General features: G+C 41.8%; 1 protein-coding gene across 2 annotated transcripts in view; it reads left to right on the top strand.

Moving 5' to 3' along the window:
- Positions 1-17,038, top strand: part of RAB41 (RAB41, member RAS oncogene family) — a 65,743-nt gene extending 48,705 nt beyond the window's left edge. For both annotated transcript variants that reach the window (XM_088445006.1, XM_088445004.1), the window contains exons 5-8: positions 1,271-1,382; positions 2,882-2,975; positions 4,754-4,820; positions 15,287-17,038. In XM_088445006.1, coding sequence (XP_088301132.1) covers positions 1,271-1,382; positions 2,882-2,975; positions 4,754-4,820; positions 15,287-15,351 — 338 coding nt within the window. In that variant the 3' untranslated portion in view covers positions 15,352-17,038. The remainder of the gene's footprint in view (positions 1-1,270; positions 1,383-2,881; positions 2,976-4,753; positions 4,821-15,286) is intronic.
- Positions 17,039-18,111: the final 1,073 nt, after the last annotated feature.

Here is an 18,111-nt window from a genome sequence, read left to right as displayed (position 1 = left end):
CATCCCTCCAAACAAAGCGAAGCAGGAACAGTCAGTAATAGGGAGGGACCTGCAGCCCACATCACGGGACCCCATTTCTTTGCGGGTCCTACACTATCTGTCATACTTATGGAAACCTGGTAGCTGCTATCGCAGAGTTTAAACTGAAAAAATGTTACCTGGTTTAAAGCTCATCTGTCAACTAACTTATGGCTTTTAAAGGCAAGACAGTCACCAAACATAGCTTCTATCATACTACCAAAAAGGCAGCTGACACAGGTTATTATAAATGAGCTTACACATAAGCTTTAAACCAGGTAACATTTTTTCAGTTTAAACTCTGTGATAGCAGCTACCAGGTTTCCATAAGTATGACAGATAGTGTAGGATCTGCAGAGAAATGGGGTCCCGTGATGTGGGCTGCAGGCTTAAATGCATTGATCAATGAACCAAAACCCTGTTATTGTGAGTGATTGAGCAATGGTGAGTGCAGTGTTTTCTGTGTTTGGTGTATATAAATATCTATCTATCTGGATAACCATGTAAGTAAAACAGTTGATCATTCATAATAGGCTGTTTAAACACTAACACTATCCCGAAAGATATGATGCCGGAGCCCAGGTTGCTGGCGTTGGGATCCCGACACTGTCAGAATCCTGGTGTTGGCATCCCGACGGTAAGTACTTGGGTTAGGTGGAGGGTTAGGCAATAAAGGGAGAGGGTTAGGTTTAGGCACTAGGGGAAGGGGGGGTAGGTTTAGGCACTAGGGAGGATTAGGGGTAGGGAGAAGGGGGATGGTTAGGATACTGACCGACAAATGTTGGTATCCTAACCCTGTCGGGATGCCAGCGACGGGATTCTGACCACTGTGGACCTGTGCACCGGCATCCTGTACCCAACCCGTTTAAACAGTTGAACATCAATGACTACTGTAACTTTAAGAGTGGTTCATTTTGGAAAGAAAACGTGTTGAACAGTGAATTGTTCTGGCAGGATGTGCTTAATGCTTCTTCCGAGCCAAAGTTGGCTTGTCTACTCTGTTTGCGCTGTTCTGGATTCTGAAATGGCTGCTCAAGTTAGTTATATTCAACTATTTGGTGAAGATTGTTGTCCGGTCCTTTGGGTTATGGAGTCATTTTGACATTTCTTGAATTTTTCTGTCAGAAATGTGTATTTCAGTGAAGCAGTGATGTGCTGCTTTTCTGTGAGCAGTGTCTCTATGAGAGATGTTATTGTTTACACTTGTGGAGTGATACAGCAACAATTTTTATTTTATTTTTTTTCCACACAGACCTAAATTCTTTCCAGCAAACCTCCAAATGGATAGATGACGTGCGGACAGAAAGGGGAAGTGATGTCATAATCATGCTTGTGGGGAATAAGACGGACCTGGCAGATAAGAGGTACAAGAAGGCAAGGTCACATATAACCAGTCCGCTTACAAGAGGAAGTTTGCATGACTGTTTTATTGCGGCCTGCTAGAGATACTGGGCTTTGGCACTGGGCCAGCTCTTTTTCCATTCTTTACTAAACCAGAGCGCACACAAAATATAAATTTAAAATCAAACTTTACAGATTTATAAGCTTAAGTATTATATCCATCACAATTTTTTCCATTTCAGTAATTAAAAATGATTTTTAACTGCTTTCTGAATTATTGTTCAATTGTTAATTGATAACTTGAGTCTTGTAACCACTATTAACTGTATTTTAGCAATTGAGTCATAATTTGACTTCTCAATTTATTTTGACTAAACATCTGACTTAAATGGTAAAAACTGAGCAGTCGTTACATATAAGGGTTGATGCATCAAGCAATGAAAAGAGTGGAGGTTACCCATAGCAACCAGTCAGTTCTACCTCTCATTTTATAGAACATACTTGATAAATGCTACCTTGAAGCTGGTTGGTTGCTATGGTCCCCTTCTCCTCTCTATTCACTGCTTGATGCATCAACCTGATACCAGGAACGTGGCTGTTATCTTTTCTGAGATTAGACAACCAATTGAACATATAACACATAAACAAACAATTGAACATATAACGGTGTTGCCTTACTCTTGTAGTTGTAGACTGTCCCTGCAGTAGCACCATGAAAAGCTTATTAGGTAGCTTATAAGCAGTTGTTGTTTTCTTTTTTTTAAACATAATTTAGTTTTACGCATGCTTTAGTAAAGTTGTCTGCTGTTTTGTCTGTTTTTTCCTGCATATCCTTATATTTCAATGTTAATATTATACATTTGTAATTTTCTTCTTAAGCCTGGTAGTATGAAACGTTTGTACAGCAGTGACAACACAATTGTGACTGTATGGAAGTGTTTGTGTGTATCTTTCATGGCCTATTTTGTTATTTTCCATTGCTTTTTTCTTAAGTTGTAGACTACTTCCCTGGCTGTTTATGTCTCCATATTTCTTTTTGATTTGCACAACTTTTATTTCCGTTTATTTGGTTTTGTTCCATTGCTGTAGACAGGTTTCTGTACAGAGGGCACGAGACAACTTGGGAACTGAATGTCTTGTATATTGCATCAAGTGCTAAAGCAAGATGTATTGTCACACAGGTACGTGTCACGCTGTCACATGCTGTGAGCAGCACACCTCACTCTGGGCTCTGTCACCCTCTCCACTGCTGGCTAAATGCATTGTCTAGAAGGTGACTAGCTGTGCTACACCCCTTGGCACATAACTGGTGAGGTATTATTGTAGCCAATCATTAACACCATGTTTGCTAATCTGTAAACTTTTTTAATTTTTAGTACTGTGTGTGTGTATATGAATATTTATCTATAATATACACACACAAATGTGGTGTGAAAGGTCATTTGGCAGTCACATTGGCTGTATGTGCAAGAAATGGGGTTTGCTTGAATATGCATGAATATGTTTTGTCTTTGTTCACCAGACAAATAACTACTGAGGAGGGAGAGCAGAGAGCCAAGGAGCTCAGCATCATGTTCATTGAAACTAGTGCTAAGACAGGCTACAATGTGAAGCAGGTAAGACATTTCCCTCCCTCTCCCAGTTACTTTCATGCTTACTCTGTGGACTATAAATCAGACCTTATTTTGGGTGTTCTAAAAATGAGAATACAGTGGTAAATATAATAAAACCTATACACAACAAAATGGCAAATATGTGTATGTGTGTATATATATATATATATATATATATATATATATATATATACACACACACACACACAAGGTGAGAACATGTGCCATATAGTGTAGTATTTAAACGGAGCTAACCCACACTCCTGCAAATATAAATGCGTACCGTGTGTACCTATTCAATGGGCATGTAGTATGTTTATGATACAGAACAATAGGCAGCGCTTATAGCATAAAGATATTTTTAATTTAAATATGCAAATACAATTCTTTATATTAGATAGCTGAATAAGTAGTAATCACAATAAAAAGGGGAACAATATTCCAAGAGCAATACAAAAAAGTAGAATACCTAAAAATTTAAAAACATGAATAAATAAAAGTAGCTGGAGGGTATATAGATATATACCAAGACACATGCAAATTTGTTATAGTCCAAAACAAATCCAATTTAGTGTAATGTTATCCACCTGACAGTTAAACAATTTGTCTTAAGCAATTGCAAGCTGTTTCAAAGAGTTATATGCAAAAGGGTTACCATGCATGGGTGCCATGTAAATCCCCTGAGTGCTGTGTGCTAGACAGTCCCAAATTATTCCACACTGTGGTAGATGACAGTACCTTAATTCCTTTTTGGCAATCAGCGAGAAGGTGCAGTGGGAAATCCGGTGGAGCCGTGAAGGTAAATGGATGGATCGCTGTTGATATGACAGTCCCCCGTTGATAAAGCTCTGTGTCCCTGTAACGGATGGTGCTGACTCCAATAGAGTATATAAGTCCTGGGGCACAAGCGAGAGGCAGGTGCGGGCGGTTATTGGCAGCTGCAGTCTGCGGATAGTATCGCCCTAATAGAAGGTGAAAGTGCAGCCTCTCCAATGTGTAGACCGCCGATCTCCTGCATATTGAGCCAAATGCCTCAGGGCTCCGTCGGGTGGCTGCCCGACTGGCACGGACCACTAGGTTTGCAATGCACAGGATCCCAAGATGTGAAACAGCTGATGTGGTGGATTTATTGCAGTATGTTTCTCTTGAATCTCCTCAATCCTTCCCTTAGTTCGCTGAGTGGGCAATACAGTTCGGCCTGTCTGTGTACTCATACACTGCTGTTACCTGTTCCTGGGAGCAACAATTATTAATACAAAGCAGCCTGCAGGGTGCTTGATCTCACCTTTTGTATTTCATACATTTCTGGGACCTTGCAACAAGGTCCATCTGGAGAACATTTGAGCAGCCACCGTGAAGTCGGGACTATAGTGAAGAAAAAAACTGACCAGCAAAAGACTATATTGTGATTAGAACCTCTATAGGGGCTAGAACCTATATCACTAAAAAAAAAAATATATATATATATATATTTATATATTCTCTCCTGTGCCACGTCATGCTAGTATTTCCATGAAACTGCAAACAAAACTAAGCAAATCAACCCCCCCCCAATTTAGTTGCTAGTCCTAACCCGGAACATATCCAATTAAAGCCTACTTTTCTGCTAATGTCTGACCAACACAAGTAGTGTAGACAATCAGCACTACTGTCCAATCTGTAATGCATGTGTAGTTCACCTGGTGACTACATTACTGGGCGGGAGATATTCTTCTTACGTGTACACTATGATGTACCATGCGGAACAAAGCCTGAATGAAATGATCTTTTTACATTTCCAGCTCTTTCGCCGTGTAGCTGCTGCTTTGCCTGGCATGGACAGCACACCAGAGAAAAGTAAAGAAGATAGTATCCTTTACTTATCATTGAGAGGAAATAGAGGAAAGCTAGCAACACAGGATGTGATCATATTGTGGTTTGAGATGGACTGATCAGTGTTTTGGGTATTGATATAAAAGTACATCCATTGCTTGCTTGGTAAAGGGAATAGTGGTCTAGACAAATCTGCATGTGTGTTAACATTAGACACATCTATCTAAACCTCTATAAATGTCATTTCTTATTCGCTCCTCCATGGCAGTCATTACTCTGGGATAGTAAATGTTTTAAACAGGAAGTTTTTCCAGGGGACCGTTGTCCTGGTGTATATATACCAGCTCCTCCTCTTCCCTTTTGTTGTTTTTCTTGTCTTCTTGTAAAGATTAGTGTAGGGAAGTTTGTCTTTTTTTGTGTTCTAAGGATTCACCTCAGATTGATGTCCTGCTAGAGCTGCAGTTTGTGGCATGCGTGGCACCATGGGGATATTGTTTTGGAAGGCTTGGTGTGCAGCCCAGTGTGCTGGAATGGTGCAGTGATGTCTCCGGCATGAGGTCTGCGGGCTGCCTGAGTCTGTGGCCTGGCAGGTTTTGCTGCTGGTAGGGTCACAGCATGACATAAGGTGGGTACACACTTAGCAGATATATCACTCGATCTGCCGATATATCTGTAGATGATGGTCGTTCATATACACTGAACGGCCATCATCTGCCAGGCAGCCGCTGGCTCGAGCACGACTGCTGGTGCATGTGTACGGGCGGGCTGCTGATCGCCCGTACACAATTGCCGATGGACCGATATGTCTGCAGATATATCTGTCCATCGGCTGTGCAGCACAGCCGACACACATGTCTGTGAACGACGTTGTTCAGACATTGCACTGGTAAACACTGGCCAGCGGGCACCAGATATATTGTCCAATCAATTGATCGGCCAATATATCGGTCAGTGTGAACCCAGCAATAGACTTGCAGCCAGGAGAATAACAGCCCTGTGTGAGGTGTGACGATCCCATCACCGGAGAGCCAGTGCAGGAAGCGGTCCCCATTCTATATCAGGTGGCGGTGAGCCTGGAACAGTGCGCAGCATGCATGCTGGAGGGGCCCTATGACATGGCCAGGATGCATTGCTGGGCGGTCTGCGCATATGCACCCAGCCTGTCAGAGGTCTAAGGTTTTTAAAAAATGGTGCCCCGCACCAGAAAAAGGAGCTGCCCTCCATTGATTCTGAACAATGATGTTTCTGTGACTCCTCTCAGACTGATTCAGCCAGGATGGGCAAGGAGCCTAACCCCCGCACAAGGGCTGGTCAACGCCAAAGAACAGTAAGTCCTCATTAGGCAGACTCTTAAATATGCCTATTTAGTTTAGGAATATATATTAGGTGCTGGCATGTTTTAATTCTGCAGTGTGCCTCCAGCAACTTTGGGTCCTAGGAAGAAAGTATCTAGGAAGAAACACTTTATAAATATATGTGCAGCCTGTGATAATTCCTTTACTGGTATTTTGTGGTGATTGTGTGCAGGAGCCTGTGCTAGGTCCTAGTCCGCTGTAGGAATTTATGGAGTGGATGAAGAAATGTATATGTTTCTAAAGAGGAGTTCTTTGCATTACACTGGCCTAAAAGATCTAGGTCCCGGACGAACCTTGATTAATGAGTATGGTGCAGCTTCTTTCCATTGTGCTTTAGAAGAAGTAGTTGAGGATGTCTTTAGTAAAGAGTCAGGAGAAATTTAGGAGACTGTTTAACATAGAGCTTGTGGAGAGTATGTTGCAAGACGTTTATAAATCTATGAACTATAAAACAACATCTGAGCAGTGTGCGCCTGTTTGAAGCTAGATCAAAAAGTAGTTTTTCCTGTACACATGGTTATGAAAGAAATTGTGACTAAATAGTAGCAGAATTCTGGATAAACTGCAGGACAGTCTTGCTAGATTTGAGCACCTGTATCCTGTGAACGATAAGCAGTTTCTCAACTGGAGTGTAGTGCCCTGGGTGGATGCTGCAGTTGCAGAATTGATGTCTAGAACGGGTTAGGAATGGGTTGTCGGCAGTCAGGATCCTGACAGGATTAACATACCAACACTTTTTGGTCGGTATACTAACCCTCTCCCTGCTCTAACCCTCTGTTCCTGGTGCCTAACCCTAGCCTCCCCCCCTAGTGCCTGAACCTAACCCTCCTGTCCCCACACCCTAAACCTAACTCTCCCCCCTTAGTGCCTAACCCTCCCTCTAGTGTTTAACCCCTCACCCTTACCCCCGATACTTACCTTTGGGAATCCGACGGTCTGTATTCAGGAGACGGAATTCCGACTGGTATTTAGACCGTCAACATCCCATCAGCCGGGCTGCTGACTACATCCCGTCTAGAACACCCATTGTTTAGATGCTGGAGCTTCGTTTAAGGACCTATGGATAAAAGAATGGAAACCTCTTTAAAGAAACAGCTGCAATATGTAATTTCTTAAAAGTCTGGTATGGCTATAGCTTCCGTTTCCCGGGCTTTAAGACTGGAGTTCATCTGTGTACACAGATTTAGAATGAAAAATGTAAGAACATACATTTTTGAGAAATTTGGAAATAATGCAAAAAGCGGTGGCATATCTATGTGAAGCGTCTCTTGATGTAGTAACATTTTCAGCAATGCTATAGCTCAGTGTTCGCAAATACGCGCATATTTTACCCACTTTTGAGGACCAGGGACTCAATATTTACAAATGAGTGGGTCCCCGGGGACGCGCTCCGCTACAACCAATCCCTTGCCGCCAATTAAGTGACTGACAAGGGCCGGCTGGGCTGCGAGGCGCAGAGAGGGGAATATGCTTCCCGGGCTGGACCCCTCCCTCTGTAAAGTACAGTAGCTGTAACTATTGGTAGTAACAGGAGTGGGCGGGATGTTGCACATTTGCGCGGAGGAATTCTCGTTTGCCACGAGGCTTCTCCCTTCTCTGCTTGCTCCGGTCCTTCTCCCTTCGGCACTGTCAGCAGTGGGGAGGAGAGTGACCACGCCGCTGGAGCAACAGCACTGACTGCAGCCGGGAAGAAATCCCCGTGAACCAAATGTGTTTACTAGAGAGGAGACAGCCTTGTCTGTCTCTGCCCCCGGAGGCCACCTGCAGGAGCGACGGAGCTATTACTGACAGAGAGCTGACTGGAAGAGCTCTCTGCACAGAATGTCTACGCCCACATGGACTCCTGCAGTGATCTCCTACTCCCTCTCAGCCCTAAGTTTTGTAAGTACTGTATGTATGGTGTGTGTACAGTATGTGTGTATGTATACTGTGTGTAAGTATGCTTATGTGAATGTATGTACAGTTCATCCGGAAAGTATTCACAGCGCTTCACTTTTTCCACATTTTGTTATGTTACAGCCTTATTCCAAAGTGGAATGAATTCATTTTTGTCCTCAAAATTCTACACACAATACCCCATAATGTCAACGTGTAAAAAGTTTAGTGTTTTTTTTGAGATTTTTGCAAATTTAATTAAAAAAAAAAAAAACACTAAGAAATCACATGTACATAAGTATTCACGGCCTTTGCCATGAAGCTCAAAATTGAGCTCAGATGCATCCTGTTTCCACTGATCACCCTTGAGATGTTCCTACAGCTTAATTGGAGTCCACCTTTGGTAAATTTAGTTGATTGGACATGATTTTGAAAGGCATACACCTGTCTATATATGGTCCCACAATTGACAGTGCATGTCAGAGCACAAACCAAGCATGAAGTCCAAGGAATTATCTGTAGACCTCTGAGACAGGATTGTCTCAAAGCACAAATCTGGGGAAGGGTACAGAAAAATATAAGCTGCTTTGAAGGTCCTAACGAGCACAGTGGCCTCCATCTGGAAGAAGTTCAGAACCATCAGGACTCCTCCTAGAGTTGGCCGGACGTCTAAACTGAGCGATCGGGGGAGAAGGGCCCTAGTCAGGAAGGTGACCAAGAACCCAGTGGTCACTCTGTCAGAGCTACAGCATTCCTCTGTGGAGAGAGGAGAACCTTCCAGAAGGACAACCATCTCTGCAGCAAACCACCAATCAGGCCTGTATGGTGGAGTGGCCAGACGGAAGCCACTCCTTATTAAAAAGCACATGGCAGCCCGCCTGGAGTTTGCCAAAATGCACTTGAAGGACTCTCAGACCATGATGAAACAAAGATTGAACTCTTTGGCGTGAATGCCAGGCGTTATGTTCGGAGGAAACCAGGCACCGCTCATCACCAGGCTAATACCAATGTTTTTCAGTGACAGGAACTGGGAGACTAGTCAGGATAGAGGGAAAGATGAATGCAACAATGTACAGAGACATACTGGATGAAAACCTACTCCAGAGTCCTCTTGACCTCAGACTGGAGCGACGGTTCATTATTCAACAGGACAACGACCCTAAGCACACAGCCAAGATACCAAAGGAGTGGCTTCAGGACAACTCTGTGAATGTCCTTGAGTGGCCCAGCCAGATCCCAGACTTGAATCTGATTGAACATCTCTGGAGAGATCTGAAAATGGCTGTGCATTGACGCTTCCCATCCAACCTGATGGAGCTTGAGAGGTGCGCAAAGAGCAATGGGCGTAACTGCCCATAGATAGGTGTGCCAAGCTTGTGGCATCATATTCAAAAAGACTTGAGGCTGTAATTGCTGCCAAAGGTGCATCAACAAAGTATTGAGCAAAGGCTGTGAATACTTATGTACATGTGATTTCTTAGTTTTTTTTTGTTTATTAAATTTGCAAAAATCTCAAAAAAACTTTTTACACGTTGTCATTATGGGGTATTGTGTGTAGAATTTTGAGGACAAAAATTAATTTATTCCATTTTGGAATAAGGCTGTAACATAACAAAATGTGGAAAAAGTGAAGCGGTTTTTCAGGATGCACTGTATACCGTGTGTAAGTATGCTTATGAGAGTGTATGTACAGTACGTATGTATGCTGTGTGTGTATGTATGCTTATGTGAGTGTATGTACAATATGTATCTAAGTGTGTGTGTGTAAGATATTTATGTATGCTGTGTATGTATGCACACTGTGTATGTATACTGTGTACTGTGTGTATGTATTTATGTATACTGTAAGTGTGTATATGTACTGTATGTATGCTGATATGTATGCTGTGTGTAAGTTTGCTGATGTATGTGTATGTATACTGTGTGTAAATATATGTATGCTCTGTATGTATGTATGCTTGTGTATGTAAGCTATGTGTTTGCATGCTTGTGTGTTTGTTTATACACAAAGATCTATCAAACCCCCCCCTTAAAAATCCTGCGTCTGCCCCTGTAACGGGGAGCAAAGTGACCGTGCCGCGGGGATTACCAGCGTGGAGGAGTAGTGACCATCAGTGAGCTGCAGATCTACCAGTGGGACCCTGGAGAGTTGCAGTCCAGGTGACTGGGGAGGTAGTGTCCCACTATAATATTGTTAAAAATTGAGGGCACTCCTGTGTGTTACACTCTCTAAATGCACTAGTGTCTATGGGGTACTCCTTTGTGTGATGCACTATAAATATGCCTATCCCTAATCTCCTCCTTGCCCCAGCTGCTGTCTACTCTTACCGTCTCACTACCCCCAGCACTGCCTGACCCTTGCCTCCAGCACTGCCCCAGCTGCTGTCTACCCTTACACCCTCCTTACCCTTCAGCACTGCCAGCCACTAACCTTTTTTTTGCCCCCTGAACTGCCCCAGATACCTGCACTTTCACGCTCCCTACCCAGCCCTTACTTCCTCCTTGCCCACAGTACTGCCCAAGTTGCTATCACCCCCTCCCTACCCCCAGCACTGCCTGCCCCTAACCACCTCTTTGCCCATAGTACTGCCTAAGTTGCCATCTACACTTGCCCCCTCTTTACCCTCAGTACTGTCTGCCCCTAGCCCCCTCCTTGCACCTCAATACTGTATTCGCTGTTCTCTATCCTTGCCCCCCAGCACTGTCGCAATTGCTATCTGCACTTACCCCCCTCCGTAGCCCCAGCACTGCCTGGCCTTACTCCCCTCTACCCCATCTTCTCCCTGCCTTTCCCCTCAGTTCTACCCCAACTGCTACCTGCCCACCAGCACTGTCCCAGCTGCTGCCTACTTTCACCCCACCATAATATGTGATGGGACCCAGAAACAGTGGCGTAGGATTCCAATTTTATAAAGCGAGGGGTCCCTGGGACCCACAAATTTTTTCGCTTTTCGCAGTCACTGTAGCTGCTGGTCTAGTGGCAAAAAGAGCATTATTATTGCACTTGTGGGTGGCAGAAGCGCAGTCCAAGAATAGATTGGCAAGTTCATTGCTATTTGGAAGCACACTTGATGCACTGATGCAGAAAATGACAGGAGGCAGGTCTACCAGACTACCACAAGATAAAAGGATCCAGTGCAGTCTCACAGCCAGCAGTTTAGGGAGATCAGTGGTTATAGGCCATGCTGGCAGGCAGTACAATAGAATACTAATTACTAATCAAGGAAGACAGTCTTTTTGTCAGACCTAGGAGATCCAACCCAAAGCAATAATGACTGAGGTCCAGATTCAGACCCGGTCGCGAGCGCTCGCAACCGGGTCGATGGTGGCCCAGAGCGTATGTGCACGACAGAGCCGGCTCCGTCATGCGCGAGACCCGATAGCGACGCGCAAGCCGTCTCTCCGGGTCTCGCACCAAAGGGTGCAGTGATAGCACGCCCCCTTTGGTGGGCGGGCGGCTGCCCAGACGGAGGCGTTCCCATGAGAACGCCTACCGTCTGGGGCCGGCCCCACTGACATCACAAGTGATGTCAGTGGGAGAGCTTTCGGCTCTGTTTGAGCCGAAAGCTCTCTGGGGCTTGCGGCAACGAGACCCTACCACAAGGGTCTCGTCGCAAGCCCGATGGTCGCAATGGTCTTGACCATTGCGACCATCTTCCTGGCCGCTCGCTATAGCTGTGCGAGAGGCCAGCCCTGATTCAGAGCGACCGGCTCTGGGTCAGGGCCTGAGCCTAACAACTATGCCAGTGGGGGGGCGCAGACTTTTAAGATTTGCCAAAAGATAAGTGTTTTGTTCAGGACAGAGTATTGGACATGGTATCCCAAGCGTACAAGATAGAATTCAAAGAAGGCCCCAGAATGAACTGATTTTGGAAGTTGGACATTCCAGCTCCAGTAGTGGAAATCACCGCCTTGGAATACAGTTTAAGAAATCTGATCAGTTTACAGGCAGTAGAACCTATACCTCTAGCAGAAAGAAGGAAAGTGTTTTATTCTGGTCTGTTCCTGGTAAGAAAACACTTGGGGGGTTTCAAAACAATATTGGATCTCTGGGAACTGAACAGGTTCGTTCGAATAAGGCAGTTTCACATGGGAGCGCTAAAGTCATGTGCCAGTCAGCAGATGATGCCCTACGGTATTGTGTCCTATGTAAACCTTTCAAGATCACTTGCCTCCCGCTTGGTTTGTCAATCCCACCAAGGATGTTTACAAAGTTTCTTGTGACCCTCATGGCTAATCTAAGAAAATTAGATGGAGGGTTGGACATATCTCGACCATATATTGGCCTCTGGGAAGTCAGAGGAAATAGTACAAGACTGCATTGACTGGACGATAGAATTTCTCCGATTCCATGGCTGGATCATAAATTAGGTAAAGAGCCAACTAACACCAATACAGCAGATACATTTTCTAGCCGTACAGTTATATACTGTAAAAAGAATTCAGAAGTTATCCGCATTGAGTCAGGTCTGTATAAGAGTCCCTGCTCCGCACAAGGCTTCGTCCTCTGGGTATGATGTCCTCAATTGTAGACCTAGTTCTATGGTCGAGATGGCAAAAAAGAGAACTGCAATGGAATATATTAAAGTAGAGCCGAATAAGACTTCGGCTGCAGGTAGTAGCAGTTTTGCCTTACTGGCCAAGAACAGCATATTTCTCAAACGCTCTGGAAATGGCAATAGAAGAGACATGGATATTGTCGATCAGATTTGATCTATTACTTCAGGGCCACTACTCCATTAAAATCTACAGGGCCTCAGGTCGACGGTATGGAGATTAGCCGAAATTGTTGAATTATTTGATCAGAGCCCTTTTTGTTTCAACTCCTTATACAGGCAAGGTAAGGAAATCTCATAAACCTATTATAGAACATGGAAATCTTGAATTTCCTGGACAGGTTCTAAATTCTACATTATAAAAGCAGAAACGTCAGTCTTGCAGTTTCTGCATGATGGCTTTATGAAAGGTCTAGCAGTAGCAACAATAAAAGTAGATATCTGCTCTAAGCATCCTTTTGGACATAAAAAGAATTTGTCCACATATTAGATAATTTATAGCTCCCTGGGACATAAATTTGATACTAAATGCTCTGTAGTCATCTTTGTTTGAACCCTTGCAGGAGGCTTCCCAAATTTTTTTTAAAAAAACATTTTATTGTAAGACTGCAATAAACGTTACAATAGAATGTTACGGTCAGAAAAATTACATAACTAAAAAAGCAAAAATAAACTAAAACAAAGCCATGAAGAATGTAGAGTTTCCAAATCACAAACGAGGCACGGTAATATCTGCAAAGTCAAACAAAATACCACAACAGTGAAGACCGAATACAGCAAGGAATATATACTTTGAAAACAATTATTTATTTTCCTTTTCTTTTTTTTTTTAAAAGGGGAGCACCTGTTCTTCATTATTCTCTATAATTCTTGAATTGGAAAGTGATATTCTTAATTGCAATGACTATGAAGAAAACAAATGGATACTAGCGCACCAAGATTTCTAGAGGGCATAGGATGCAAGCGAGCTGCTGTATAGGATATCTGACTTGATCCTTAAGTATTGACAGAGAAAAAGATATACTGCGCTCAGCTAGCAAACATTACTAACGTGCGGTATCTATGAACCAAGTATGGAGTTAATCTATGTTTAGCACGTATGATATGATAAGACAATATGTAACAAATACTTAGTAGACAATGTGGATATTATGTAATAAAAAATGATTTCTTTTCAAAGTTGGCTAAACCATATAGAGTGGAAAACATACGTGCTAAACATAGATTAACTCCATACTTTGTTCATCGATACTGCACGTTAGTAATGTTTGCTAGCTGAGCGCAGTATATCTTTTTCTCTGTTAATTGCAATGACCTCAGCCAGGAAATTACAAGCCTTATGGGCAGAAGAGCCTTTCCTAAATATTATGCCAGACAGAGTCGTAGTAAGAACAAATCCAGCCTTTCTTCTGAAAGTCGTACCCTCATTCCATTTGAATCAGTAGATCATGCGACCATCTTTTCCTGCAACCTAAGGATGAGATGGAAAAGAAATTCCACACGCTAGATCTTGTCAGAGCAATAGCTGTCTACCTAGTCAGAGTTAATGAATTCTGTAAAACGGAGCACTTGTTTATTCTTCCAGAAGAAATAAAGGAGGTTGTGTACCAACGATGCAGACCATTGCAAGTTGGATTAGAAGATTAATTGTCTACCTGTTGGAGGAGGGACGTAAGATACTGAAAGTTCTTAAGGCATAGTCGACTAGGGCAATACTGACCTCATGAGTTAAAAAGGCTCAGACTACTGCGCTGGTACTAAAAATTCATATGGTAAACATTATGCTCTCTATTATCAGACAGGAGGCTTGTTTAATGATACCAAACATAGGTTTATTTAAAATATACATAAAACATTGCACATACCTGGGTATAAATGTATGAGTTTATTGCTGCTGTGTGTGTAAATTTGGGAATTGTATTACTAGGTTGCAGGATTACCAACAGATACAGTAACTAGAAGTGACATACTGTTCTGTATATTTAGTGGGAATTTCTTTTGCATATTTTTCATAGATTTTTCTATTTATTCTGGTATTTTTATTGCTGCTATATATGTGCATTGTTTTATGTATATTTTAAATAAACCTATGTTTGGTATCATTAAACAAGCCTCCTGTCTGATAATCGAGAGCATAAATGTTTACCATATTAATTTTTAGTACCAGCGCAGTAATTATTGCTAATCACTTAACTATTTTTTATTTTTTTTTATTTTAGATCATATTGATATTTGGTCTTTTACTAGACCCTGTTAATTATCTGCAGCAGGTACCTATCTAAAGTCCTTTATAAAAGTGCCAGGAATTGTAGTGTTTCAATACATAAAGTGTGTATCCCAGAGTAATGGCTGCCATGGAGTTACTTGGAAGACACTGAATGATCAGTGATTATAATTCATCCTTTTCTATAGCATTATAATGTAAAAATGTAAGCCAATAAGAGTGTAATACTCTACACATACTGTGGACCAATGATATTGATTCCTACTACAGGGGTTCCCAACCACGGTCCTCAAGGCACACTAACAGTCCAGGTTTTAGGGATAGCCATACTTGAGCACAAGTGACTTAATTAGTACCTCAGTTATTTTGAATTAACCATCTGTGCACAATCATGGAGATCACTAAAACCAGGACTGTTAGTGTGCCTTGAGGACCGAGGTTGGGAATCACTGCCCTACTACGTGTGTACTTTTCCTTAACGTATGTCTGCAGTGATTGACATCAAGTTGGAGAAGCCTCCTGAGCAGCCAGTGACGGAGAGCGGCTGTTCCTGCTAACAACTCTGTATTGGAGATTCTGCTGCTGTCCAAATGCATTAACAGAAAAAGCAAAGCATTTATTTATCTCTTAGATTCCCAGTGTGTGGATGCAGTGTGTGCTCCATCATCTTTAAAGGGGCATTGGGACCCCTTTGAACAAGCCACAGCCCACCTCATCTCACTCAAACTGCATGGTGTCGTGTACGGTTGGAGAATGAGAATTTTCCATATGTATAGTTTTTATTTTTTGCACTTTGGGCACCCATATGGGGCCGGCTCAATTCTCTCAATGTGACAATGAAAATTTGTGCGAACATGTTTGTTACGGTGTATGATTCAGGATGCAGCCATGATACAGGAACATGAATGCAGCCTGTTTATTTCAACCCTCGCTACTAGAAATGTGTACAGGTTACATGAAATGAATGAGGGGTGTTATTAGTGTGCTGTAGCCTAGAGAACCACAAATTGTCAGATTATTTTCATACTTGGTCCCTTTATTCTAGTGCCATTTCCTAGTTGACATTTTATTTAAATTTATCTTTCAGATTTACCACCTTTTCTATTCTCATTGTGTGATCAGCCATCCTTTGTATGTGTTTACCCTATGACCTGTGCTAGCACTAGCAGGCTAAATGTCTGATTTTCACACAATTATAACTTGTCTACATACATACAGCATTGGCTGCCATTTTGTGGGCTTAGCAAACCATCATAGGCTGCTGCACTTTATGCCTGAGTAATATAAATAATTCTTAATACAATGCCTGCCCCAGTGTAGGTGATAAATCATTGTAATTATGACTTCTTTTGTACAAAACACTTCTTCATAAACTTCTGCCAGACAGACCAGTGCTCTTTACAATATGCCTGCAGATGGCGTGTAGTAGCACATATCTACAATCTGTTAGAGTTCTCCCTTACTATGCCTATTGACCTACTGTATGAAATGCTACAGCTCTACACTGAACATGTCTGATCTTGGAAAAACCTCCATTCTAAACACAGTGCTTATTTTCTGCACTACATCCACAATGTCGTCCTGCTCTACGGCCCTAACCAACAATAACACTTTTTGATTTTTATTTGATCATTGGTTTCTAACACTCTAGAATGAAAATAAGTAAACGTTAATACATTTTGTTATCTGATCGGAATAAAATTTTTGTTTAAAAATGAAAGCAAACCTCTGATCTGTGTGCACTGGTGGCTCCTCTGTATGTACTTCTCCTGTACACTGCCTGTGCTGCATCCTGGTCATGTCACCTTACTGTTTCTCTGTGTACAGGGTTTTCCCAGTACTCTGGGTCAGAGCCTTTGATCTGTGTGCACTGGTGGCTCCTCTGTATGTACTTCTCCTGTACACTGCCTGTGCTGCATCCTGGTCATGTCACCTTACCGTTTCTTTGTGTACAGGGTTTTCCCAGTACTCTGGGTCAGAGCCTTTGATCTGTCAGTTGTATTGTCATTGCAAATCTCTGGATTGTATAAAAATAAAATATTAAAAATTAAAATATTGATAATGGATAAATTATATAGTGAAAATGTTCTCTCCACTTGAATACTCCTTGGATGTCTTCTATTGCGTATCTTTCCCATATTACTTCTCCATAGCTGTTTATACAAGTAGGTGTAACTATTACTGAGTATCTACTATATGAACACAGCTGTGTCACTGAATGAATAAAATCTTCGCCTATCAGTTTGTGATCTCATTGTCTTTGTTTTATTGTCCTCTAACAAGTTTTTATTTAAAAAGAAAAAAAAAAAATCATTTTTGGGTATGGAACATATTTGAAACCTATATCAGAATTCAATAGGCCCATGTGATACAGCCTGACCAGAGTTCAGATATTCTAAATGCAAGCTATGAATTTGGATTAGTTTATCACATGAAGAGAGAACCATTGGTAAGTAAGAGTCCATGATTTTGTGTAATCTACTGTCAAAGGTACCATATCTGAGATTCGGGCATATCTCCTACAGGTTTAGAGAGTTATAAGCTTTGCAGTATGGTGTAATAGTTTATACCTTTTAAGATTAGGAGAAAATGCAGTTACTCTCCTATAGGCATCGTCACTGTGGCAGAGGAGTTACAGAGCTCTTTAGTAGTAAAATGATGGAGGCCTGAAATGTTTAAAGGAAATGGTTGGGAACAGTACAGTTTGTTTTCTTTTGTTTATAACATGTTTTTCTTGAGCATATCACATAAAGAGTGCAATTGTCAATAATAATGATGGTACATTAAACAGACTATGCATATAGAACAGTAGAAAAGAGGAAGAAAAAAGAATTTAGTACAACAATATTCACTTTACAAACTACACTCTTAATACATACTGTATAGACATAAAAGAAAAAAAAACATAATTTGTTTGTTAACCATAATAAAGAATACAAAAAATAGAAAATGAAATAGAAATAAACTAGTAATAAACAATAAAGGAAAGAGTGGAGGAAGGGAGGATAATAATGGTCCCCCATGGGAGCAGCTTCTATACTACACATCAAATTAATTATCCTTGAATAGGTTAATCTTCCAACAATAATCTGGTTTCATACCAACCCGTGTGTTGAAAGCAAATTTTAACTTGCAATTGTGTGGCAGTTGGTAGTGTCTACATTACTTTCCCAAAATTAAAAAAAAAAAAAATAATTGAACCCTAGCCTCCTTATGAAGCGTGGACTCCATCCAATCCATCTTTAAATAGCTTTTACTAAAAAAGGATAAACTAGGAGGGTTTGGATGAATCCTTTGATGGAGAGCTGCTTTTTTGC

This window comes from Taudactylus pleione, unplaced genomic scaffold (genome assembly GCF_031769625.1).
Source record: "Taudactylus pleione unplaced genomic scaffold, aTauple2 ptg000375l, whole genome shotgun sequence".
Lineage (NCBI taxonomy): Eukaryota > Metazoa > Chordata > Amphibia > Anura > Myobatrachidae > Taudactylus > Taudactylus pleione.
Note: the sequence above shows the minus strand (reverse complement) of the source record. Positions and strands in the feature narration are given on the sequence as shown.